The sequence below is a fragment of the Panthera onca genome, chromosome X, assembly GCF_046562875.1.
Source record: "Panthera onca isolate mPanOnc1 chromosome X, mPanOnc1 haplotype 2, whole genome shotgun sequence".
Lineage (NCBI taxonomy): Eukaryota > Metazoa > Chordata > Mammalia > Carnivora > Felidae > Panthera > Panthera onca.
In genome coordinates, this window is record NC_138357.1 from 86,982,758 (window position 1) to 87,009,235 (window position 26,478).

Consider the following 26,478-nt stretch of genomic DNA (forward strand, 5'->3'; position numbering starts at 1 on the left):
TCATTAAAAAGACCACCCTGTCTCCACTGAGCAGGGTGTGAGTCACATTTGTCACATTTGTCAGGGTGTGAGCCAAATGTGAGCCACATTTGTCATAAATCATGTGGACATATATGTGGGGCTCAGTTTCTGAACTCTGTTCTGTTCTTAATTACTGTAGCTTTATAACAGTAAACAGTGATCTGGAATGTCCTCCCATCTTGTACTTTTTCAAAGGATTTTGGCTTTTCTAGGTCCTTTGTGTATCGATATACATTTTAGAATCAATTAGTCAAATTCCATGGAAAAATCTTTTAGGATTTCGTTCCGGACTACACTGAATCTCTAGATCATTTTGGGAAGAATTGAAATGTTCACAACATTGACTATTTCTATTAGTAAATTTAACATATCTCTCCATTTGGTTAGGTCCCCTTTAATCACTTGATAATATTTGATCATTTTTTCCCATGGAGATCGTGCCCATACGTATATTGTGTTAGGTCTATCTCTATGTACTTCAAAGTTCAGATACTGTTGGGAAGTGATATCCTTTTTCTTATTTTAATTTCTGACTGGTGCTGGTATGTAGTTTACAAAAATATTTTTTAAAAATCAGTGCCATTTCTGTTGCCAAGCCCTGGCCCATAAATATCCTCTTTGCCCCTACTCACCCTCCCATCCAACCCTGCTATGGCCCCGCCCTGTGACCTTAATCTCTCTAAAGCTGGGGGAAGAGAGGGAGGCTGTGTGCAGATGGCTCTTCAACCTCGAAAGGAGGATGTCGGCATCTGAAAGCGGGAAAGGTGAGAGCAGCCTTCCACCCCTATAGACCCTTGGAGCAAGCCTGGGCTCTGCTCTACCCTCTGTCCCTCTGACCCATCTCCTGCCCAACAGGACCCCACTCCCGGAGAGCCACCAGGGGATCAGAACCACATCACCCTGTTTCCATCCCATCCAGCAACAAACATAGCCTTACCACCACCTGAACCCTGACTCTCAGCCTGACCTAGACCCTGCACCTATGGCCTCCCAGCCCCATCCACAGCTTTAGTTCCCAGCTGAATCCCGACCCTAATCCTGGCCCCAACCTCTATTTTAGTGCCCACCCCGAGTCCAATTCCAAAGCCAGCCCCAAGCTTAATCCCAACACAAACCTTACCAACCAAAGGGCAAACTCCTGTTAGAGTCTAAACACCAACATAGATACAGCCCTTACTATGAGCTCTAAATTCACCTAACCTCAGCCCCAATATCTGGATATCAATACTGTTAATGAGTAGGTCTCTGACTTTCCAAAAAGAGTGCAGATCCATTTTTAAGGACTAAGAGAGAGAGAGAGAGAGAGAGAGAGAGAGGAGAGAGAATTAACACTCTTGGTGGTAGTAAGTCATGAAGGCTTAGAGTCAGAAATTGCATAGGTTTGGGGTGCCTGGGTGGCTTAGTCGGGTAAGCATCCGACTTCTGCTTAGGTCATGATACCATGGCTTGTGAGTTCGAGTCCCGCGTCCGGCTCTGTGCTGACAGCTCAGAGCCTGGAGCCTGCTTCAGATTCTGTCTCCCTCTCTCTCTGCTCCTCCCCTGTTCATTCTCTGTCTCTCTCTGTCTCTCTCAAAAATAAATAAAAACATTTAAAAATTAAAAAAAAAAAGAAATTGCATAGATTTGAATCCCAATTCAGCCACTTCACCAAATCACTTAATCTCTTTTTGCATCAATTTCCTTACCTACAAAATAGGAATAATAGTTGGTGCCAGACATTATTCTGAATGCTAAACTCATTAATCCTTACAACAACTCTAAAACGTAGGTACTCTTATCACTCCATTACACAGATAAGGAAATTGAGGCTCAGAAAGGTTGTGCAACTTTTCCCAAGACTACACACAGCTACCAAGTGGCAGAGTTAGGATTTAAACTCAGACAGCTTGTTTTCTCCAAAGCTTGGGATCTTAACCAAGCCAACTTACTGCCTCACAGAGGCTGAAACAAGGCCATGGGAATTGGGAATGGCCTTAGCTGAAAACCCCAATGCCAAATTCAAATCCCATTCAAACTTAACTTTAACCCTAATCTTGATCTTAATTCTAATCCCAACTCATTCAAACACCCAGTCCTAACTCTAAATCCTATCTTAAACACACTCCACTCCCACCGGTATTTAAACCCAACCCAGAAATCCACCACTTGAATTTAACCCTAAATTTGCCTCCAGCTATAAACTCAATCCTACCCCAAGCCAATTTAAACTCCCTACCAAGTCTAACAGCAAATACTACTTTACTTGGAAATGTAACGTCACCCTCCGTTCTCCATAAACTCTCTCAACCCCCAATCAATTCCAACACCAATTCTCACCCCTCAATTTTTAACTCAGGCACCCCCCAACTTTCCCTAATTTTACAAGCTCTTCTTCCCCCACACACTGGGATGGGATCAGGAAGGAGGTAGCCATGATTGCCCTAATAACCAGTCCCTCCTTGACTTGGTTTCTCCACACAGACACCATCCCAGAGCCCAGTCCAGCCAATGGGACAGGCCCTGGTCCTGAATGGGGGCTGTGCCCTGGGCCTCCAGCATCAGGGGGTGAAGAAATCAGCGGGGCATCAGGCCTGGGGACCCCTAAGCGAAGGACTCAGCACAGTAAGCACAAGACAGTGGCAGTGGCCAGTGCCCAGCGGTCACCCCGAGCGCTCTTCTGCCTCACTCTGGCCAACCCCCTGCGGCGGTCCTGCATCAGCATTGTGGAGTGGAAGCATCCTTGGAAACCAGGGGCAGCGCTCAGGGGTGAGGGTCACCAGGGTACCAAGAATCAAGGATTAGGCCAGGGCTGGAATGGAGGAGGGCTGAGGTCACTAGGGATCAAGAGTCAAGAATTGGGGGTGCTTGGGTGGCTCAGGCAGTTAAGCATCCAAGTTTGGCTCAGATCATGATCTCACAGTTCGTGAGTTCGAGCCCCACATGGGCTCTGTGCTATCAGTGCAGAACCGCTTCAGATCCTCTGTCCTCCTCTCTCTCTTTCCCTTCCCTGCTTGCACTTTGTCTCTCTCTCTCCCTCTCTCTTTCTCTCTCAAAAAAAAAAAAAAAAAGAGCCAAGAATTGGATTAGAAGGTGAGTTGAGAAAGGTGAAGGTCACTGCGGGGAGGAGGAGTGTCAAGAGTAAAAGACTAAATCACAGCAAGAGTTGGGGATGTCTAAGGTTTCCAGGGGGTTCAAAGTCAAAGCCTTGGTCAGGGCAGGGGTTGGGAATGTCAGGGCTGGTTACCTTGGGTCAAGCGCCAACATTGGGTGGGGAGGGCCCCAAGGGAATGTGGGGATATTCTGAGGCCTATCTACCTGGGTCCTTGACTATCCACCTGAGGCCCTTCGACATCCTCATCCTGCTGACCATCTTTGCCAACTGTGTAGCCCTGGGGGTCTACATCCCCTTCCCAGAGGATGACTCCAATACTGCCAACCACAACCTGGTGAGGCTCACCACCCCCGCCACCTCCAGCCAGATACAGCCCCAGTAGAACCACACCACAACCTTTCAATCCTCCCCACACCCGCTCCTCTCTGACCCAGATGGCCCGCCCCCATCCAGCCCCACCCTAGGTCCCCGACTAAGCTTCCCTTCCCCGGCCCCCCTCAAGCCCCACCCCCAAATAACTCCCTGCTCTCCCACCTCACCCCCGGCTCCGCCCTCAGGAGCAAGTGGAGTACGTATTCCTGGTGATTTTCACTGTGGAAACTGTGCTCAAGATCGTGGCCTATGGGCTGGTGCTCCATCCCAGCGCCTACATCCGCAATGGCTGGAACCTACTCGACTTCATCATCGTTGTGGTCGGGTACGCGTCTGCGAGGAACATCCCCACCTTAGTTCAACTTCCTACCCCAGGCCCGCTGAATTCAGGACTCAAGGGAAAGTCTGCTTCCGACTGCCTCCATCTGGCAGCCAGAATCAAGAATATTAACATGTTTTAAACTTGTTTGCATTTCCAGTTACAGGGACTCGTGCTTTTCCGAGAAGGGAGGGGTGGAGGGAGGGCCCAAGGCCGGACCTCTGCCTCCTAATTCCGTGCTACCCCACCAGGCTGTTTAGCGTGCTACTGGAGCAGGGCCCTGGTCGGCCGAGAGACACCCCACATACCGGGGGGAAGCCGGGGGGCTTCGATGTGAAGGCGTTGAGGGCTTTTCGGGTGCTGCGGCCACTGAGGCTGGTGTCTGGGGTCCCAAGTGAGTGGCATGCCCCCGGGGGTTGGGGGTGGGGGAGGGGAGCAGGAGAGGGTTAAGCTGACCCCGCCCCTCGGTCCCCACAGGCCTGCACATCGTGCTTAATTCCATCATGAAGGCGCTGGTGCCACTACTGCACATCGCACTGCTCGTGCTGTTCGTCATTATCATTTATGCCATCATCGGACTCGAGCTGTTCCTTGGACGAATGCACAAGACATGTTACTTCCTGGGATCTGGTCAGCCATTCCACCCCTCCCCGTACAGGACACTCCCCTCCACTGGCTACTAGGCCCCACCCACTTCTCCTTGAAACCCACTCAAATCCACGAGACTCCGCCCCCAACCTTAGGCTCCACCTCCAGATAAGCAAGCCCTATCCCTTTACTCAAGACTCTGCCCTCAATCCCAGACTACAACCGCCCCTTTGCTAATAGCTCCTCCCTCTATCACAAGTCTCCACTCACAGGCCAAGGCCCTACCCTGCACTCGACACCATCCTCCAGGACTGACCCCATATACTCAGGCCCTTCATCCAGACCTCAGCCCGAGCCTTGCCCCCACTCCATTTTCAAGAGACCCTTCCCAATTCACAGGACTCCTCCCCCAGGCTCAAGTCTCACTGTTATTTACAAGATTCCAACCTAAATTTTACAGTTCCACTACCCGGATACCTGTAGCTGGGACTCACAACTTTCCAGTGGTTCAGAATCCTGACCTAGCAGAGTTAGGAACTTAACCTTGCCCTTGATTTAGAAAAATCTCGAACCCCATACTGAACTTCCCAGGTGGGCGGGGCTACAGGGTAGCCATGACTGGGCGGGGGGGGGAGGGGTGGGGTGGGAGACGTGCTTCAGAATCGGAACTGATCTCCCCACAGACGTGGAAGCGGAGGAGGACCCGTCGCCCTGTGCGTCTTCTGGCTCGGGGCGTGCATGCACACTGAACCAGACCGAGTGCCGCGGGCGCTGGGCAGGGCCCAACGGAGGCATCACCAATTTCGACAACTTCTTCTTCGCCATGCTGACGGTCTTCCAGTGCGTCACCATGGAAGGCTGGACAGATGTGCTCTACTGGGTGAGGTGGATGGCGGGCGCACAGCGCGAGACTGTACCTGCCTTTCCTCCGAGAGTGTCTGCATATCCTGAGAGATGCATGCCCTCTCTCTCCCCAGATGCAGGATGCCATGGGGTATGAGCTGCCCTGGTTATATTTCGTGAGTCTCGTCATCTTTGGGTCCTTCTTCGTCCTCAACCTTGTGCTTGGTGTCCTGAGTGGGTGAGAAGCTTAGACAACTTCGCCAATAGTCCCTTTCCCATTTTTTTTTGTTCCTAGCACACTCCTAGGCACTCTTTCAGAACCCATCTGAAATACCCCTTCATTCAGTGAGTCAACATTGAACATCTGTGTGCAAGCACCATTTTAGGAATGGAATAAAAGACAAAAATCCCTGTCTTCTTGGATATTACACTGTGGTGGAGAGAATAGCAACATACACAGTAGATTGTGTATACACCCATGCGTGCACACCCATAGTGGTTTATTTTTATTTTTGTTTTTTATTTTAAGTAGACTCCACGCCCAACGTGGGGCTTGAACTGACAACCCTGAGAGTCGTGTGCTCTACCAACTGAGTCAGCCAGGCAACTCACATATGTAGTGTTTCGTATGGAATCTGTGCTATGGAAAGAAAGGATTGATAAAAATAGAAATGGGCAAATCTTGCAATTATAAATAGGGACAATCAGGACAGACCTCCTTGAGAAGGTGTTATCTGAGTAGAAATGTGACACAGATGAGATAATGGGCCATGTGGATGTCTGAGGAAAGTGTTCCAAGCAAAGGGAACAGCCTTTGCTTCTGCAAAGCTAGAATGTGCTTGACCTATTCAAAGAACAGCAAGGAGGCCGGTGAGGCTGGAATGATAAAGGTATGGGAGCCAGGGTGGTCCCCCCTCGCAGCCCTCTATCTTCCTCCCTCAGAGAGTTCTCCAAGGAAAGGGAGAAGGCAAAAGCACGAGGGGACTTCCAGAAGCTTCGGGAGAAGCAGCAGTTGGAGGAGGACCTCCGGGGCTACCTGGACTGGATCATGCAGGCGGAGGAGCTGGACATCGAAGAGTCCTCAGCTGATGGCAACTTTGGTTCTATGGCTGAAGAGGGCAGGGCTGGCCACCGTAGGCAATCCCATTCTGGCCCATTCCCTGCCCCACGCATGCCTCAGATGTGGGCTACCCTCCTGAGACCCAGCCCAAACCGGCAACGACTCCAGGCCCAGCCCCTAGTTCTGACCTAGAATACAGACCCAGACGCAGACCCCAATACCCTTCCCAGACTATACCCAGAACAAAGATTCCAAATAACAGCCCCCCTGCCATACATGCACGCCTGGCCCTAACCCAGCCTCAAGCCATGCTCCCCAAATGTACTCCTCACCCCGCAGGGCCACAACTGGCAGAGCTAACCACTAGGAGACGTGGACGTCTGCGCTGGTTCAGTCACTCCACCCGCTCCACACACTCCACCAGTAGCCATGGTGAGGGTCCATCCAGGTTGGGGAGGGGGACAGGATGGGTAGACAGAGAAGAAAGCCAAGTGTGGAGCCTTTGGGTCTTCACAGACTGACCTCTATTCCCACCCTGACCACAGCCAGCCTCCCAGCCAGTGACACTGGTTCGATGACAGAGACCCCAGGCGATGAGGAAGAGGAGGAGGGGGCTCTGGCCGGTTGTACACGCTGCCTGTGAGGGCCCGCAGCCCTTAACCCCTGACCCAGCCCAGAACCCAGTCCAGACCCTGACCCCAGTCCTTACTTTACCCTCGAACCTTGATCCCAGCCCCCCACCTGCAACCCCAGCCACTGACTGCCCCTTAGTCCTTTATGACGCCCACCTCCCATCCTCTTTTCCAGAAACAAGATCATGAAAACCAAGGTCTGGTGAGTTGGGATCCTTGGACCCCATGACTTTGTAAGCCCCACCTCCGAGTCCCCCATGACCACCGGGCTACCCAACTGAGCACCCCCAGGCTTGGTTTAGGTAGGTGATTTCATCAGTGGGCTCGCATTTCCCCTCAGCCGCCGCCTCCGCAGAGCCAATCGGGGCCTTCGGGTGCACTGCCGGCGGGCGGTGAAGTCCAATGCCTGTTACTGGGCCGTGCTGCTGCTCGTCTTCCTCAACACACTGACCATCGCCTCAGAGCACCACGGGCAGCCCGTATGGCTCACGCAGATCCAGGGTGCGTACCTCCCCTCGCAGACTGCCAGCCCTCTTCCCCAGTCCCCAATTCCCTCCACCCTAGAAACCCAAGTCCAGGATCTCTAGGGTTCCTCAGACCCCCAGACATTGCATTCCTGCCCTAATAAATGCAGAAACCTTAGCCTGTCCCACCCCACGTTGTAGCTTACACTTATGTAGCACTTGTGTGCATCAAGCTCCATTCTCAGCACTTTACATGTATTAAGTCAATTTCTCTTCACCAAAACATTGTGTGAATTAAGTGCTAAGGCACAAAGTACTGAGCAATGAGGTAGTGAAGAGTTCACTGATTAATCCCAGGACTCAGCTAGTAAGTGAGTCAGGCAGATGGCTCCAGAGTCCAGAATCTTAACTCCACACTGGATGGGTTAACCCCTCCATCTCTCTGTTTCCCCATCTACAAAATGTGGACAATATGGGGCACCTGGGTGGCTCAGTGGGTTAAGAATCTGACTTCGGCCCAGGTCATGATCTCAGGGTTCATGATTTCGAGCCCCACGTAGGGCTCTGCGCTGACAGCGCGGAGCCTGCTTGGGATTCTGTCTCCCTCTCTCTCTGCCCCTCCCCTGCTCGCTCTCCATCTCTCTGTCTCAAAAATAAATAAATAAAACATTTTTTAAAATGGGGACAGTAATTTTATCTGCTTCATGGGGTGGTTGGGGGGGATTAAATGAGTTGAAGTGAAAGGTGCTTAGAACATTGCTGGACCCACATAGAGTGCTATTAAGTGTTAGCTCTTACTATTACTTGTTTTCACCTCAACCCCAACCTGAATACTGAACACACTTCTCACTGCAAGCCTCAAACCAGCCTCAGTCCCAACTAAACCCCAGACTCCAATGCTACCTTTGAGTTGGAGTTTTCCTGAACTCATGGAGGCTCACCAAGGCCCCCACCCCAATTCTGTCCCTCACCCCAGTTCCAAGCCCCTCAAAACCTCACCCACTCTGACCTATAAATTCACCCCAATTCCTAACCCTAGAGCTACCACCAACCTGTGTCTTGCCTGATACCAGCTACCTCAGATCGCCCTGTGGCCCCTACCTCCCTGCACATCTCCAAGGAAATTGGCCAGTTCGGTCACCCCTGTCCTTCTCCCTACAGAGTATGCCAACAAAGTTTTGCTCTGTCTGTTCACGGTGGAGATGCTTCTCAAGTTGTACGGTCTTGGCCCCTCTGCTTATGTTTCTTCTTTCTTCAACCGCTTTGACTGCTTTGTGGTCTGCGGGGGCATCCTGGAGACCACCCTGGTGGAGGTGGGCGCCATGCAGCCCCTGGGCATCTCAGTGCTCCGATGTGTGCGCCTCCTCAGGATCTTTAAGGTCACTAGGTGTGTGTGGCGGGGGAGGACTGGGGCCCCAAGCACAGCCCCAACAGCTGCCTCCCCAGTTCCAGTGACTATCTGCATCACCGTTCATTTAGCAAATATCCATTGAGGGCATACTGTGGGCCAGACACCCTTCCAGGTCCTGGGAAACCCCAGGAATCAGAGCAGACACAAGTTCCTGCCTCATGGACATTAAAGTCCATTGGGGAGGGTGTCTACTCCATTTCCATCCCCTTCCTCAACCTCAGCTCCAGCTAAAACATTATTCCCAGCACCATCTCTGAACTCAACTCCATACTCATCCCTAACCTTACACCATCTCTAACTCCAACCCCCAGCCACTCATTATACCAAACTCATTTACAGCTCCAACACCCAATCCCAAAGCCAGCCTCATCTCCAATCTCATCCCTAACTTGCAGCCCCAGCCCCATCACTAACCACAACCTCCATGTCCCTAACTCCTAACCAGCAACCTATCTCCAGCTGCAACTCCAGCCCCAGACTCTATCTCATCCCTATCCCCTCCTCTATCCAACTCTCAAACACAACTTTATCCCCAACTCAGCCATCTAAAACACCAAATACTCTCTTAACCCCTAACCCCAACCCCAACCCCAGCTATAGTTCCTAACCCCAATCCCAGCCCCAGTCCCAACCTGAACCCAATTCTAACTTCATCAATTTCCATATAACCTCCATCCTAACTTCATCTGTCATTACACCCTTAACACCAACCCTAACCCCAAACTCAATCTTCCCCTCACTTCTTATTTTCACCTCAACCCAACTCCAAAGTTCATTTTAACCCAGCCCACCCCCAGTGCATCCCAAGCTGGCATCCTGCCCTTGCTCCTGACTCACCACTGGACATGTCCACCCTACCTCCATCTCTATTCTAGGCACTGGGCATCTCTGAGCAATTTGGTGGCATCCCTGCTCAATTCAATGAAATCCATCGCATCGTTGCTGCTGCTTCTCTTCCTCTTTATCATAATCTTCTCCCTGCTTGGCATGCAGCTGTTTGGGGGCAAGTTCAACTTTGATCAGACCCACACCAAGCGAAGCACCTTCGATACCTTCCCCCAGGCCCTCCTCACTGTCTTTCAGGTAGGGCCTGGAAAGCATGGAACAGGTGGGTCTGGAGGGGGGGACCATACGGTGGGGGTCCAAAGAGATTCACAGTGAACTCCCACCCTCAGATCCTGACAGGTGAGGATTGGAACGTGGTCATGTACGATGGTATCATGGCCTATGGTGGCCCCTTTTTCCCAGGAATGCTGGTCTGCGTCTACTTCATCATCCTCTTCATCTGCGGCAACTGTATCCTTGGAGCTTTGGGGGGCTGGGTGTTGGTAGAACATGGGGTAAGATAGGAGGTTGTTGATGGCCCACAGGCAGGCTGCTTCTTCATCTGTTGTAGCCTGAACTCACCCCAGATATCCTTTTGAACGTGTTTCTCGCCATTGCTGTGGATAACCTGGCCAGTGGAGACACAGGAACTGCCAAAGACAAGGGCAGGTGATGTCTGGCTCTGCCATCAAGACAGTCTCTCCCTGGGATCCCTGACTGGGTCCCCACACATACATCCCACACCATCAGAGATGCCTCAGCCACCCTGGCAATCCATATCCCCAGATCCAATCTACCAGTCCCCATTCATTCAACATGCATTCATTGAGCATCTACTTTGTGCCAGGCCATATTCTAGACACTGTGGAGACAAGAGGGGTCAAGGTAGACAAAGTCTTCACCTTCATGAAGCTAACATGTTCATGAAGTTAGGGAAGGCAAGCAAAACACAAACAAATGAATACATAACGTAAGTTAATTAAATATATATTAATAATATGTAATGAAGCAAAGAAAATGGAATAAAAGAATAGAGAGAAATGAAGATTGCTATTTTGGTTAAGTAGTCAAGGAAGGCCTCTATGTGGAGGTGACCGCTGAACAGAGACCCAAGTGAAGTGAGGGAGTGAGCCATGAAAATATCTGGGGAAAGAGTGCTCAAGGCAAAAGGAAAGGAAGTGCAAAGGTCCTGAGGTGCACATTCAGCACATTCACAAAAACCACCAAGGAAATCAGTGAGTCTGGAGTGGGGTGAGCAAGGAGGAGAGTGGTAGGAGGTGAGCTCAAATGGGAGAATAGGAAGGCCATACTAGGAGCATTCTGGGCATGGCAAGGACTTCAGTTTTTGCTCTAAGTGAGTGGGATCCATGGGAGAGGTGTGATCAGATGAAGAATGTGCCAGACTTAAGATTTAACAGGACCCCTTTGGCTGCTGTGAAAAGGACAGACTGTGAGGATGAGGGCGGAACCAGGGAGGTTCTATGGGACCTCAGAAAGGTCTGTTCTGACTACATTGACTCCCCCTAAGCTTTGCCTATCTACTGCAAACCTTAGCAATCACTCCCCCTTTCCTCACACAGGGAGAAGAGTGGTGAGGGGAATCCCCCACAGGAAAATGGAGTATTGGTGAGTTAGAAGCCTGGGCATTGTCTATACCTCCCATTACCATCAATACCTGTATATGTGTATATCTTTAACCCCCATCTTCTGCCTGTGCATTCCTCCATTATTGTGTTCCTTCCATGCCTCCCCTGGGTCCATCCTATAGTGCCTCCCCCACCATCAGTGACCCCCATATTTCTGTCCCCAGGCACCTGGTGGGGAGAATGAGGAAGAGGAGGGCAGAAAGAATGAAGGAGCAGGCAAGTGGGCAGGGGCAGGTGGAGGAAGTGTGGGACCTTAGAGACAGCACCCAGGCAGAGCTCTTGACCCCTGAGACTCCTCTCTCTGAGCAGAAGCCTTTTCTGAAATCATCTTGAAAATAATGGGCTTGGGGTTTGGCCAACACCATTTGGGATGTTGAGATTAAAGAAGAGAAACAGACATTTTGTTTTACCGCAGAACTTCTCAGAGCCTTTATTATAAAGTAGTGTGTATTTGACTGTGAGGATAGTGATGTTCATTCAACACACATTTCTTCAGCTTCTACTGTGCCCCAGGCACTGTTCTAAGTGCTGGAGACACAACAGTGAGTTTGCCACATGACAAGCACTGTTGTAGGTGCTTTACATACATTTTCTCAATTAATTGTCTGTATTTTGATCTTCTGGTGCCAGGCATGGAGGAAGAAGAGGAGGAGGAGGAGGAGGAGGAGGAAGAGGAGGAAGAGGAGGAAGAAGGTGCAGGGCGTGTGGAACTCCTGCAAGAAGTTGTACCCAAGGAGAAGGTGGTACCCATCCCTGAGGGCAGTGCCTTCTTCTGTCTCAGCCAAACGAACCCGTGAGTGCTGGGAGTGGGTAGGGGGCCAAGGCAGGAGGGGATAGGGCAGGTGGAGGGCCAGGAAGCAGCCAGGGCTCTGGCAGGGTGCATGGCCTGATTCAACAGAGCCTGAACTGTGTCCCTTGGGCTCTCCCAACCAACTCTGTGGTCCTGGGCTCTGACCAAAACCCATTCCCTACTCCCCAGGCTGAGGAAGGCCTGCCACACCCTCATCCACCATCATATCTTCACCAATCTTATCCTGGTGTTCATCATCCTCAGCAGCGTATCCCTGGCCGCTGAGGACCCCATCCGAGCCCACTCCTTCCGCAACCACGTGAGCCTTTGGCTGGGGGCTGGGGGGGACACTCCTGGGGGGTCCTGCTGGGCACAAGCTGGGGCCAGGCTGGAGACACGGAGAAGATCCTAGTTGGGCAGAAAGAGAAGAGTGATAATGGCAGCTGCTGCAGGTGCCAGCCCTTACTGTGCACACTTGGGGAAACACCAGGGAGATCAGTATTTGGCTGAGGAGGAAGCTTGGGCTCAGAGAGGTTGAGCAGGCCAATGGCACCAATATAGATGAGCAGAGGTAGAGGAGCCCAAATCTGCCCAAATCCGAACCCCAGTCTTTCTGGTGGCCAAGACTTTTGCCTTATAGCGAAGTCCTTGATGATGATGAGAGAGGAAGGAGAGGGTGTGGGAGGGACAGGAAAACTTACAGAGAGGTGCACACAGACACACACACACACACACTTAGGATTCCCCCCAGTTATGATTCAGTGGCTTTGCCTCTCTCTTGCCTGCCAGATTCTAGGGTACTTTGATTATGCTTTCACCTCCATTTTCACTGTGGAGATTTTACTAAAGGTAACTAACAAGCCCCCAGTTGTACCCCCAGTTGCCCCAATCCACTCTGCACCCACCCCTGCAGCCCACCTCTCCTGTTTCTACACCCTCCTCCCCTCTCTATCCCCACACCTGGAGTCTAGCCTGATGTCCCTCTACCTTTCCACAGATGACAGTGTTTGGGGCCTTCCTGCACCAAGGCTCTTTCTGCCGTAGCTGGTTCAACCTGTTGGATCTGCTGGTGGTCAGCGTGTCCCTCATCTCCTTTGGTATCCAGTGAGTGACTCTCCCTACCCCCTGCCCACTCCAGTCCTCCCAGAATGGAAGCTAAGCCTGGGCCAGGGACTGAGGACTGACCCCTCCCCAGCTCCAGTGCCATCTCAGTGGTGAAGATTCTGAGAGTCCTCCGAGTACTGAGGCCTCTCCGAGCCATCAACAGGGCCAAGGGACTCAAGGTAACCCAGCCCCACCCAAATCCACAGGACCCATGCCCTGTCCCACTGCTAGGGCCAAGATCTCTAATCAGACTGACCGTTTGCACTGGTGCATGACCGCACAGCCTGGACCCAATCTGTAACCACACATCCCTGACCACTGATCATGTGGCCTCACCCATGTCCCTTACAAGTGACTATAAATCCCTTACCAATGGCCACATTTCTCTGATACAAGTTCCTGAAATGTGACCACATATCCCTTCCTGGTAAACACTTATTCCTGGTTGGTGCCCACATGTCCCTGGCCCGTAGCACTGCCCCTTGACCATATGTCCCTGACCACACATCCCTGATCCATGACCAGATGTCCCCGGCCCAAGTCCCTGAGCCCCATCTACACCCAGAATCCCTACCCCCGGCTGCTGTGGCCCGCAGTGTTTGTTAGTCATATTTGTGGGTGCCTGCAGCACGTGGTGCAGTGTGTGTTCGTGGCTATCCGGACCATCGGGAATATCATGATTGTGACCACACTCCTGCAATTCATGTTTGCCTGCATTGGCGTGCAGCTCTTCAAGGTGGGAGGAAACACTGGAAGGAGGTCCAGGCATGGGTCAAGGTGGGGAGTAAAGGGTGAACCTGCCTGACAAATATCTTCCATACAGGGGAAATTCTACAGTTGCACTGATGAGGCCAAACACACCCCCCAAGAATGCAAGTGAGTGCTCAAAACCTTGCCCTTTGTGGAGGTCTTGACCTCTACTAAAAGCCAAAGAGGCCCCTATATCTCACCAAGGCCCCTGGAATCCTTAGAGCTTCCTCCTAAGAACTGCAGAGACTCCCTCAAGTTTTATCAAGGCCCCCCCAAACCCCTTGAATTCCCCAAGGCCCCAAGATATACCCCCAGAACTTTCCCAAGAGGTGAAGAGGCCCTCATATCTCACCAACCCCTAAGAAACCCCCCAATACCTCTCCCAAACCCCTCTCCATATTCTCCAGAGTTACCTACATTCTACTCCAGACTCCCCAGAAATCTCCAAATTACTCCCCCACCCACCATCACTGCCACCAAATCCCAGGCTTCCATCTTCAGATTACTGTAGAGGGTAGTGGTTAAAAGCATGGGCTTTGAAGTCAGGCATTCCTGGTTCAAATTCATCTCATGAGACATGGGTACATTTCTCAGCCTTGCTGAATCCCATTTTAATTAACTGAAAAATGGGGATAAAAAGAGTGCAGATCTCACAAGGTGGTGGTGAGGAGTAAGTGAGTTACTACATGGAGAGTGTACTACAATGTAAAGTTATTACATGTAAAGCCAAGCACAGTGCCTGGCATATACTTAGTGCTGATAAATGTTGATTATTAGTGTTACTTTTTCTTGGGGGTGGTGATGATTATAATGGTGATGATAGCTAATATATATGGTACCAACTAATGCCAGACACTATTCTCATTGAGTGACTTAATTAATCCTTGTAACAAGTCAGGAAATGTATTATCCTTAATTCATAGATAGGGAAAACTGAAGCACAGAGAGGTTAAATACCCAAGGTCACCCAGCCAGTAAATGGTGGACAGGATATCCAGCTCTACCACTCTGCCCTGTTACTTCCATGCCCTACACCTCAGTCCCCTTTCCCCAGATCCCCACCTTTCCTCACCCACCCAGCCTGTCTGCAACATCCACAGGGGCTCCTTCCTGGTCTACCCTGATGGAGATGTATCGCGGCCTCTCGTCCGGGAGCGGCTCTGGGTCAACAGCGATTTCAACTTTGACAATGTCCTTTCAGCCATGATGGCCTTGTTCACTGTCTCCACCTTCGAAGGCTGGCCTGCGTGAGGAGCAGGGCCCCAGGAATGGGCAGGGAACAGGGCAGGAGTCTATGCTAGGGTCTTCTTGGGATGGGTGGGAAGGTACCTTGGGATGTGATAAAGGTCTCTTGAGACTGGATAGGGTTTTGGGGGGACTGGTGGGCATATCAAAGAACTGGCTGGGGGTCCTCCAGAAGTTGGCTGGGGATGCTTTGGGAACTGGGTAAGGGGTGTCTCCAGGAATTGGGTATAGGTCTCTGAGGAGCTAGGTGGAAGTCTAGAGAGGACTGGGTGTGGGATTTTGGGGAGGACTAGGTAGAGGTCTGGAGGGGACACTGGGGGAGGTCTCAGAGGAGATGGAGCTGGAGATTCAGGGGTTTCCAGAGAGATGTACAAGTCTTTAGGGGTACTAGTTGAAGATCTTTGGGGGCAATGGAGCAAGGAATTCAAGTTTATGGGACAGGATTTAGAGATCTTTGGGGGCTTGTGGAGGAGTTCTGGGGAGCTGCATGGGGATTTCCTGGTGGCTGGAGAAGGATATTTAGGGATATGTGGGAACTTAAGGGATTTGGGGGTCTTGGAAGACCAGGGTAGGGATTCTCTAGAGGGTTGTATGGGGATCTCTAGGTATCTGGAGGGCTGAGACAGGGAATTGGGGGTCTTTGAGGTCAGGTGGGGGTCTCTTGGGGTATGTGTGGAGGTCTAAGGTGGTTAAGTCAGGGGATTTGGGGGTCTTTGGGATGCCAAGCAGGAGATTCTGGAGTGTTTGTTATGAGGTATCTGGGGGCATGTCTGGGAGGGGGCTGGGATATCTCCTCATCTACCGCCATTGGCTCCCCAGTCTACTATACAAGGCCATCGATGCAAACGCAGAGGACAAGGGCCCTATCTATAATTACCACGTGGAGATCTCAGTGTTCTTCATTGTCTACATCATCATCATTGCATTCTTCATGATGAACATCTTTGTGGGCTTTGTCATCATTACTTTCCGTGCCCAGGGCGAGCAAGAGTACCAAAACTGTGAGCTGGACAAGAACCAGGTGACCTCTGACCCTGACCTATGGCCACCAACCCCTCCCCACCTCCTTGCCTTGAGATACCAAGCTCACTCATGCCCTGCACCCATATGCAGCGCCAGTGTGTGGAGTACGCCCTCAAGGCCCAGCCACTCCGCCGCTACATCCCCAAGAACCCACATCAGTATCGCGTGTGGGCAGCTGTGAACTCTGCTGCCTTCGAGTATCTCATGTTCCTGCTCATCCTGCTCAACACCGTTGCTCTAGCCATGCAGGTCTGATCTCCCCCACCCTGACTCCTGCCAGACACCGGACCCTATTCTGTCCACACAGCCCCCTGGGAAACATTAGGAATGCTTTAGGCTGCAAGTGCAAAACCCCCAGCTGACAGAGATTAAGCTATAAAAATATTTGCCACATTTCTTCACATCTAAGGCCAATAATTGTCAGTTGCATCCTGACTTAAGAGATGTAAGAATATAGGGGAAATGGCAGATGGCCATTGTAAGTTGCCATTGATTGTGAAATGTACCCCAGTGTCAGAGATTCTAAATGTGAAAAGATGTGCATAGTGGAGTCAACAATATATGATAGCTACCTCACATAACAAGAAGTGTAGAGGTGGGCTGTTTGATTATGGTTCATCAGGTATCCAGGCTCTTTCTCCTCCACCATTCTTAGCAAGTTGGCTTTCATTCTCATGATTGCTGCTTCATTATCGCAAGATAACTGCCACAGCTCTAGACATCAAAACCGCATTCAAGGCAGGAAAAATGAGGGAAGGTTGTACCCGGGGCTCTCCTCATTTGAGCCTTTTATTGGAAAGCAAAAATAGTTTTCATGGAAACTACTTAGCAGCAGACTTCTGTTTCTTTCTTAGTCAGAAGTAGATGCAAGGAAAGTCAGGAGATCAAGAGCTGGGCTTTCCAATATCCTTATTGAGAAACAGACAGTGTGAGGGATTTGGCCAACCCATCATGCTATCTCATCTCCAGACTCACCTCAGTCCAAGCCAGAAAATATTTTGTTGTGGGTGGGGAGGTCTCTGCCTCAGGCTCTGTCCTCACACCTGACTTTCTCCTCCAGCACTATGAACAGACTGCTCCCTTTAACTACGCCATGGACATCCTCAACATGGTCTTCACTGGCCTTTTCACCGTTGAGATGGTGCTCAAAATCATTGCCTTCAAACCCAAGGTGCCTCCTGCGAGCCTTAGACTCTCCGGCAGTGGGTGAATTCCTTAGGGTGGAGCTCATTGCAGAGCTCTCGGGGGAGGGGGCGGGGAACAGGAACCAAGGACTCTTGAGACCATGGTGTGAGAGGGGTCCATATGCAGGCCTATCATGTGGTCCAAGCTGGGCCCTGCCTCCCCAGTGTCCCCTACCACTATTGGTCCCCTATGCTAGCTCTGAGAAGACAGGGATCTACTTTTTTCCTGCCTACAGCATTATTTTGCTGATGCCTGGAACACATTTGATGCTCTTATTGTGGTGGGCAGCGTAGTGGACATTGCCGTCACTGAAGTCAATGTAAGGACTGGCCTCTCCACTAACCCACCTTTCCCCTACCAACCTTCCCTCGCCTCAACCCCAGGTCTTTCTTTCACATGAGTAGGCGCCTCACTCACCTCCATCCTACTCCTGAAGACTCAGTGCTCTTCATTCTAGCTCTATATCTCCTGAGTCCCTACCAGGTTTAGCCAAAGTCCCCCTCCACCAACTCCCTTATTCCATTTGCAACCTATCCTCTGGCTCTGTCATCTCCTAAAATGACTCTCTTTTTATTTCTATTATTTCCTCCATTGCCTCTACATTCCCCTCCATCGGCTCCATCATCTCCACCAACTCCTGCCATCTCTTCTGACTACTTCATTGGCTCCATTTCCACCACTGACTCCATTGTCTCCGACACTGGGTCTTTCACGGCTCTGTCATCACCAATGACTGTACCATTGGCTCCATCATCTCCTCCATGGTTCTATCACCTCAATTGACAATGCTGCTGGTTCCATATCTTCATCGCTGTCTTCTCCATTGGGTCCTCCATCGGTTCTCTCAACTCCATCATCTCATGAAACCACTGGCTCCATCATTTCCTCCATTGGCTCCATTGTCTCTCTTCCATCATTTCCTGTCCCTTCTTCTTTCCCTTCCACCCTCACTGCCAACTTTTCCCACAACCATCTTGATCCACTGCCACATAACCTTCTCCATAATCCCTTGAATAATGACTCTACCATCCATTATCCCCTATATCTGCTACATCATTTCTCCTTTGTTCATTTGGGCCTGTGATCTCATCATATCCTCTATCACCTCTGTCTTGGCCGTATCTCCCTTCAGAATGGTGGCCACCTTGGCGAGGTACCCCCACCTCACAACAGGGACTCTATGCTTCTTTCCACACCCACCTGCCCTTCCTTGCTTCTTAAGAGTCCTTAGAAATGTTCTCTGACTACCCTGGGGCCTGAGTTCTGAGGGATTTGGGGGCTGGGAGGGCCAAAGAATGAGATAGGGAGGTGACTGGGGAAACTGTAGACTGATCATACCAACCACACCCTCAACCTCAGAGCTCTGAAGACAGTTCTCGCATTTCCATCACCTTCTTTCGCCTCTTCCGAGTCATGCGGCTAGTGAAGCTTCTCAGTAAAGGTGAAGGAATCCGCACATTGCTCTGGACATTCATCAAGTCCTTCCAGGTAAGCTCCTGTCCCTTTGACCACCCCTCGCCCACATCTCATACCTCTCAACCTGAACTGCATCTCCCAGTGTGCCATATCCATCTGCAATTTACCATTTCCGGTTTTCTCTCTTTTCTAGGCTCCCAATTCCCAACATACCTTGGCCTCACTAACCTTATTCTATTGTATTTAGTACTGTGTCCACATTTGGGAGACACTGGTAGTCATGGGAACTTTGGGGATGGGCCACATCTCTCATCAAGCCGAGACTTGAGGAAGCAGTGTATTCTGGGGCTTATAGTTCTCTGCCTGGACCTGAATATCTATCCTCCTCTCCACCCCTATAGGCCTTGCCCTATGTGGCTCTTCTCATCGCGATGATATTCTTTATTTATGCAGTCATTGGGATGCAGGCAAGTGGGGACCCTAGGGAGCATCCCTCAGGCACACTTCTGCTGAGGGGTGTTGGGTAAGAATTCATCCACAATGAGGGTGGTGGGTTGAAATACAAGCTGGTTGATGCTGAGTCAGTCCACACACCTGTGAAATGGAATGTGCAGTGCCTGCACATCAGAGTTGTGAGGATCCTTTGAGTATTAGAAGTTGTGAAATGAGTGACAACTTGTAGGGGCATGGGTTCGCCCCTCTGACACATGCCCTGTGTGCCCACAGATGTTTGGTAAAGTGGCTCTTCAAGACGGCACACAGATCAACCGAAACAACAATTTTCAGACCTTTCCACAGGCTGTGCTACTTTTGTTCAGGTGACATCTACCCCCCTCCACTGCCACCTTGGTCCCCAGCATGCCCTTGGGTGCTCACATACCCTTGTCTGGGCCCTGGACTGCCTGAGGTGTAGAAATAACAGGGCAGCATGGGGCTACATTTTGCCTGAGGTCTTTTCTGGCTGTGATTTGAAGAATTTTGTATAATAATCTAGCCTCAGCCATCCTTTTCCTGGCTGTAAGATGTATCCTCTTCTTAGGCCTCAGTGCCCCATCAGTAAAACACGAACATGACTGTCATCATCTTGGCCACACCAGCTTCTAAAATATCTAAATGCTGGGGCCCTTGGGTGTCTCAGTCGGTTAAGTGTCTGACATCAGCTCAGGTCATGATCTCATGGTTGGTGGGTTTGAGCCGCACATTGGGCTCCGTGCTAACAATGCAGAGCCTGCTTGGGATTCGTTCTCTTCCTCTCTCTCTCTCTCTGCCCATCCCCTGCTTCATGCACTCGCTCTCTTTCTTTCATCTCTCTTGCTCTTTCTCTCAAAAATAAAATTTTTTTAAAAACTTAAAAAAATAAAATAAAATACTGAAATGCTATCTGTGCCAGATACAGCCCCTGGCAAGAAGTGGATCATCTCCTCACCCCTCCAGCCCCCACAATGCCACTTGCCATGACTTCATAGCCTCCCCTCAAGGATGGCCCCTTGTGTGACCCCCCAGGTGTGCCACCGGTGAGGCATGGCAGGAGATAATGCTTGCCAGCCTTCCTGGGAGTCGGTGTGACCCTGAGTCTGACATCAGCCCTGGTGAGGAGTTTACCTGTGGCAGCAATTTTGCCATCGCCTATTTTATCAGTTTCTTCATGCTCTGTGCCTTCCTGGTGAGGACCGTTTCCCCACAACCACCACCAATGCCATGGGGGCTGTCCCTGAGGGGTCTGGGGAGGAGGTGGGGAGCCCAGATCTTCAGAGTAGGTGAAAGGGCTGGTCTGACAACATCAACCCAGGAACTCGTGACCCAGTAACCATAAGTTTACCTCAGCATCCCACCAACCCCCCACACCCTACTCTGCCCTTCACCTAACCCCCACTATTCACTGGCCCACAGATCATAAATCTCTTTGTGGCTGTCATCATGGACAACTTTGATTATCTAACCAGAGATTGGTCCATCCTGGGCCCACATCACCTCGATGAATTCAAGAGGATCTGGTCTGAATATGATCCTGGAGCCAAGTATGACATGTATCCACATAACTGGGATTGCAGGGGACAGTGCACTGCCCCACCCATTCCCCCACACACAGAACCTCTGACCTGAACCTCCCATTACCTAGTCAATAGATGCCCCAAGTTTCCACTGCCTCTGTTCTCTGTCTTCCTCAACTACCATAGATAGGGTTGGCTCTGGGGTGTTGGTAGGGGAGGTATTTATAAGCTGGTGGAGTCTTCAGAAAGGGCTGGAGGGGTTATCTCCAATCCAGCGGTGCCTCCTACCCACCCCACCTGCCCCAGGGGCCGCATCAAGCACCTGGACGTGGTTGCCCTGCTAAGACGGATCCAGCCCCCCTTGGGATTTGGGAAGCTGTGCCCACACCGAGTGGCCTGCAAGGTCTGTGCACCCACCCACCCCCCACCTCTGAGAGGGCTGTCCATCACATGGCAAGGGTGGGCAGGGGTGTGCCTTGGGTGGGGAGGGTGTGTTTTGCTTTATCCTTAAAGGTTTCTGCCCCTGGGCATCCAGTACCTTCATCCCTGGCATTTGCTCAAAGTGAGTTCTATGTCCCTGGTGTGTGTAGAGACTTGTGGCGATGAACATGCCCCTCAACTCAGATGGGACAGTGACATTCAATGCCACACTCTTTGCCCTGGTTCGGACATCCTTGAAGATCAAGACAGAAGGTGCATGGGAGGGATGGAGAAAGGACAAGAGCAGGAGAGTCCCTGGGGAGGGTGCAGGGATCACTCATTGAGTGATGGGCCTGGCTCCTGTCTCTGAACCTCGAAATGAGTGACTTTGGCTTCTCCAGGCCTGTTTTCCCACCAGTTCAATGGGGGCGGTGTGTGACTGCGGTAGAAGCTGGTGAAGCCCCTTCCAACAGGGAGGGAGTGGCTGTGAAAGGCTCTTCCTATTGGCTCAGGCCCCACATCCTCTCCCGATGCAGGGAACCTGGAACAAGCCAATCAGGAGCTGCGGATTGTCATCAAAAAGATCTGGAAGCGGATGAAGCAGAAGCTGCTAGATGAAGTCATCCCCCCTGCTGACGGTGAGCTAGCTCCACCCCAATTCCTTGAGCCCGCCCAAATGTCAAAAGATTGCTCACCATCACAAAACTAGCACTGGATGGAGGGGGGCGAAGGGGAGCCTATGCTCTGGGTAGGGGGGTAACAGGAGACCCCTGTGTGACCTTGACTTTTCTCCCTTGCCCCCAGAGGAAGAGGTCACCGTAGGCAAATTCTACGCCACATTTCTGATCCAGGACTATTTCCGCAAATTCAGGCGGAGGAAGGAGAAGGGGCTACTAGGGAGTGAGGCCCCCTCAAGCACGTCCTCTGCTCTTCAGGTCTTTAGAGGGGCCTGGGTGCGTGGGTGGGAGTATGTGGAGGACTGTGGCTGAGGCTGACTGCCCTCTTGATCTCGCGGAACCAATGTCACAGATGAGGAAATGGAGGCTCCAGGTCTCACAGAGGGTCAGTGGCGGCTGAGGGACCCCTTCCCCCACCCCACACTCCTGCACAGGAAGCAGCCTCATGAACAGGGAAATTTAGACCCTGGGCTGCCTTCCTTCCCCATTTTTTCACCCCCACAGGCTGGTCTAAGGAGCCTACAGAACTTGGGTCCTGAGATCCGGCAGGCCCTCACCTGTGACACAGATGAAGAGGAGGAGGAAGAGGGGCAGGAGGGAGAGGAAGAGGAAGATAAGAAGGATCCAGAAACATACACAGTGAGGACAAGTTTTCACTCCCCTGGGAATTTGATTGTAGAAATAGTTCCTCAATTCCTTAGGTAACTTTGACACTGCCTCTGGGGGAAGGGAGGGAGGCCCCCAGAGAAGTACTCCCCCCGAAACAGGCAAACAGGTATTATTTGATACCTACCATCCACTGTTGGAGGGTGAGACCCAGATTCAGCCCTAGTAAGGTCATTGGAGATAAACTCCAAGTGACTTGTGTCACTGACCAAGTGACTTAGATATGATAACATGAATGGCAACATTCAATCCTATGACTTCCACAGGCCCCAACGGGCTCCCAGCCCCCATCTCGCCGGAGTTCTGTGATTTCTGTATCTCTGCCTGTCGGGGACAGACTTCCAGATTCACTCTCCCTTGGGCCCAGTGATGATGATGGGGAGACTCCCAATTCCAGACAGTCCAGTGTGCCCCAGGCTGGATCCCATGGCCACAGGTATGGTCAAGGGTCTGGTGGGATATTGTAAGGGAAGGCAGGAACTAGCCAATACATGGAGATAATTCAGGGGCAAGAGGGCCTTTGAGTGGAAATTTGGGAAGGGTGGAAGGGACTCAAGGGCTCATATGGGAATAGAGGATAAGAAGAGATTCATATGAGAAAGGCAATGCAAAGGTTTAATACAAAGAACACATAGGGGCGCCTGGGTGGTTCAGCATCTGACTCTTGATCTCAGCTAGGGTCTTGATCTCAGGGTCATGAGTTCAAGCCCCACATTGGACTTCACACTGGGCATAAAGCTTACTTAAAAAAACAAACGAACAAACAAACAAACAAAAGAAGCACATAATGTGGAACTTCCATGGTCCTCAGTTTTGTCACCTGTAAAAGGGGGATAATAATAGCACTTATCTCACAGGGATAATGAAAGGATGAAATGAAGTCACACCTAGCTGTCACTTTGACAGCCTCCTCCTCACCTCTCCCAACACACCCCCAGTTCTTGTGTTGAAGGTGTCTCTTCAACAGGCCAACTTTGATTTTTTTTTAAATGTTGCATCCTTCCCATGAGAAACATGTATTAAAAGAAAGCCCATGTTCATTTTAAAATGATGACAGGTTAATTTTCTGTTATGTGAGTTTTCCCAATTAAAAAAAAACCTAAAATCCTACTGTAGGGATGGGGCACAGAACAAGAAGGAACCAGCAGTGCAGGGCCACATACTGGGGGGCGGGGGGGTGGTGGGTCTGGTCTGTCTAACTTGCTTCACTTTCCCCAGGAGAAGCTCTGGGGGGTTCATTTTCACCATTCCAGAAGAAGAAAGTCCTCAGCCCAAGGGAACCAAAGAGAAAGAGAATCAGGATGAGGAAGAGGAAGTCCCCGCCAAGGACTCTGGCCATGACATGTAGGATGAGCCCATTAGCCATGTGCAGGAGGGCAGAACTAATGGAACCCCATTGCCCATTCCCAAGCCTGAGCTCACCCCCAGCCCTCTTTCCTGCACAGGCTCTCCTACCTAGATGAGCAGGCAGGGACTCCCCTGCGCCCCATCCTTTTGCCGCCTCACAGACCCCAGAGATATGTGGATGGCCACAATGCACCACGCCGCCGTCTGCTGCCCCCCACACCTGCAGGTGAGAGCGGGCATGGGTGCTGGGGGCCCCACAAGGGCCAGCAGGGCAGAGGGCTGGGGTGGCATTGAAATTCTTCTTCACCCCCTCTGCCTCCCCCTACCCCCAGGTCGGAAGCCTTCCTTCACTATCCAGTGTCTGCGGCGCCAGGGCAGTTGTGAAGATTTACCCATCCCAGGCACCTATCATCGTGGGCGCAATTCGGGCCCCAGCAGGGTGCAGGTGAGATGGGGGAATAGGGTGCTAAGGTCTGGAAGGGTAGAGTCACCCTAGGCTGAATTTATCAAACACACTACATCTTCTGAGGAATGGGGCATGTATGAATTCACAAAACCCTCACTGTACCTGTGACAGAGGTTAGTCCCAGTTTACAGATGAGGAAACTGAGGCTCAGAGAAGTTTACCCCAGATCACACAGCTAGTAAGTGGCAAAGCTCATATTGAAATCCAGGTCTTCTGTGCTCTTAAATAAACTCAAGTCTGATTTATATGCATTCAGTTTGACTCCAGCTGTATTTGCAGGGGTGGGGGTGGTAAGATGCAGGCACAGGGCTGAGTCCTAAACTTTCACACGTCACCCATCTATAATTATCCCCCTGATGTTTATTCTGGTCCAGGGTTCCTGGGCAACCCCTCCTCAGCGGGGTCGGCTCCTATATGCCCCACTGTTATTGGTGGAGGAGGGTGCAGCGGGGGAGGGGTACCTCGGCAAATCCAGTGGTCCACTGCGCACCTTCACCTGTCTGCATGTGCCTGGAACCCACTCAGACTCCAGCCATGGCAAGAGGGGCAGTGCCGACAGCCTGGTGGAGGCTGTGAGTCCAGCAGGGCTGTGGGCAAGAGGGATGGGGGAGAAGGGGAGGAAGTGGGAGCTTGGGAAGGAGGGAATAGGGGCCCTCAGTCTCTGTGTTATGCATGTAACTGTCTATCCCCTTGCTCTGTGACTGCTCAGCATGATGTGTGTGTGACCGTCCCCAGTGACTACCCTGTACACCTTCATGCATGCATCATCTATCTACACTGACCCCTCTGTACACACTGCTTTGGCTCCATGTTGTGCTCTCTGTCAACTCTGATCCCATCTGTGCCCCCCAGGTGCTCATCTCTGAGGGCCTGGGCCTCTTTGCCCAAGACCCACGCTTTGTGGCCTTGGCCAAGCAGGAGATTGCAGATGCGTGTCGCCTGACACTGGACGAGATGGACAGTGCTGCCAGTGATCTGCTGGCACAGGGGACCAGCTCACTCTATAGTGATGAGGAATCCATCCTCTCTCGCTTAGATGAGGAGGACCTGGGAGATGAAATGGCCTGTGTCCATGCCCTCTGAATTCCCATCTGTCCTCCACTGCTCAATAAACCTCCTGCTCTCCCTTCCCCAGAGGGAGACAGGCATGGACTACACCCGTGGATTTTGATATCTTTGCACTGGGGGCCTGGGGCTATCCAGCGGCCCCCAGCTATCAATCCCCTGCTTCAGCCCCAAGCCACTGCCCACACACGAGTATTTCCAGAAACCAGGACAGCCAGGCCTGATTATTCAGCGTCAGAGAAGGAGGGAGGAGGAGGAAGAAGAGACAGAAGCCAAAAAAAGCTGGAGACTGAGTGGAGGTGGTGGGGGAGGGGAAGGGGACCAGACAGAGATGGAGGAAGGAGGAGAGAGGATGTGTGGGGGCTTAGATGAGGAGTGGGGGGAAGTCAGAGATGCCACAAGGGGTCAGGCAGGTCAAACTGAGGAAGGACAGACAGATGGGACGGAAAGATAAGAATACTCAGAATGGAGTCCTGCCAGTAGAAAGGCCAGGAGGTTGGAATTAGTGTGGTATGTAATATGTCAGGCAGAGGGGTCCTCTGACAGCATCAGGAATTTCCGGGAAGCTAAATCAGGATTACCCTGTCTCCCACTTCCTACCTTCTGCCTAAGAGAAAGAAAATCTAAGTCCCTAACAGAAGACATGGATGACAGCAAACGGCGAGGCTCCTGCCCTGGGGGAACCCACTCAGGGCCCACCGGGTATTCCTGAGACCACCTAAGAGTATCCCACTCTCCTCCCACCCGGATCCAAGAGCTCCTATTTCTACTTCTTGCCCTGCCTGTAGTCATTACCCACCCTTTGGGGTCTCATTAACTAAGTAAAGCTGTATCGGACATTTACTTTGTGCCAGGCACTCACTGTTCTGGGTTTCCCTCAGACCAAACTGAGCTGGCCTAGACATGACACAGGGCTTGTCCAAGGTGGTAGTCAGCCCTACTCCAAAGGAATTGGAGGCAGTGGTGGGAAAGGTCATGGATGGGGCCACCACTGGGGAGGATCTGACCTGGGGTTTTATCCCAGCTCTCAGAGCAGTAATTTCTCATTTGTATAATTTGTG

General features: G+C 51.4%; 1 protein-coding gene across 11 annotated transcripts; it reads left to right on the forward strand.

Annotated features, from left to right (window-relative positions):
* Positions 1 to 689: 689 nt before the first annotated feature.
* Positions 690 to 25,509, forward strand: CACNA1F (calcium voltage-gated channel subunit alpha1 F). 11 transcript variants are annotated; one of them, XM_081793586.1, is made up of 48 exons: positions 690 to 785; positions 2,482 to 2,734; positions 3,341 to 3,446; positions 3,670 to 3,809; positions 4,055 to 4,197; positions 4,281 to 4,433; positions 5,075 to 5,271; positions 5,369 to 5,472; positions 6,177 to 6,367; positions 6,634 to 6,726; positions 6,840 to 6,933; positions 7,102 to 7,128; positions 7,267 to 7,427; positions 8,552 to 8,777; positions 9,677 to 9,884; positions 9,977 to 10,097; positions 10,214 to 10,295; positions 11,207 to 11,252; positions 11,437 to 11,488; positions 11,903 to 12,065; positions 12,252 to 12,381; positions 12,852 to 12,911; positions 13,060 to 13,166; positions 13,258 to 13,345; positions 13,795 to 13,902; positions 13,990 to 14,042; positions 15,017 to 15,163; positions 15,981 to 16,182; positions 16,275 to 16,433; positions 17,245 to 17,355; positions 17,605 to 17,688; positions 18,502 to 18,522; positions 18,729 to 18,857; positions 19,187 to 19,252; positions 19,512 to 19,603; positions 20,289 to 20,448; positions 20,676 to 20,803; positions 21,083 to 21,179; positions 21,367 to 21,469; positions 21,733 to 21,834; positions 22,001 to 22,131; positions 22,378 to 22,512; positions 22,806 to 22,975; positions 23,758 to 23,883; positions 23,985 to 24,112; positions 24,219 to 24,331; positions 24,727 to 24,924; positions 25,205 to 25,509. In XM_081793586.1, the coding sequence occupies exons 1-48, from the start codon at positions 761 to 763 to the stop codon at positions 25,433 to 25,435; spliced, it is 5,964 nt and encodes a 1,987-aa protein (XP_081649712.1). In that variant the 5' UTR covers positions 690 to 760; the 3' UTR covers positions 25,436 to 25,509. The 11 variants fall into 11 exon arrangements, with proteins under 11 accessions (XP_081649712.1, XP_081649716.1, XP_081649715.1 ...); XM_081793590.1 differs by lacking the exon at positions 24,727 to 24,924 and adding an exon at positions 24,466 to 24,530 and having other exon boundaries at positions 25,205 to 25,288; XM_081793589.1 differs by lacking the exon at positions 24,727 to 24,924.
* Positions 25,510 to 26,478: the final 969 nt, after the last annotated feature.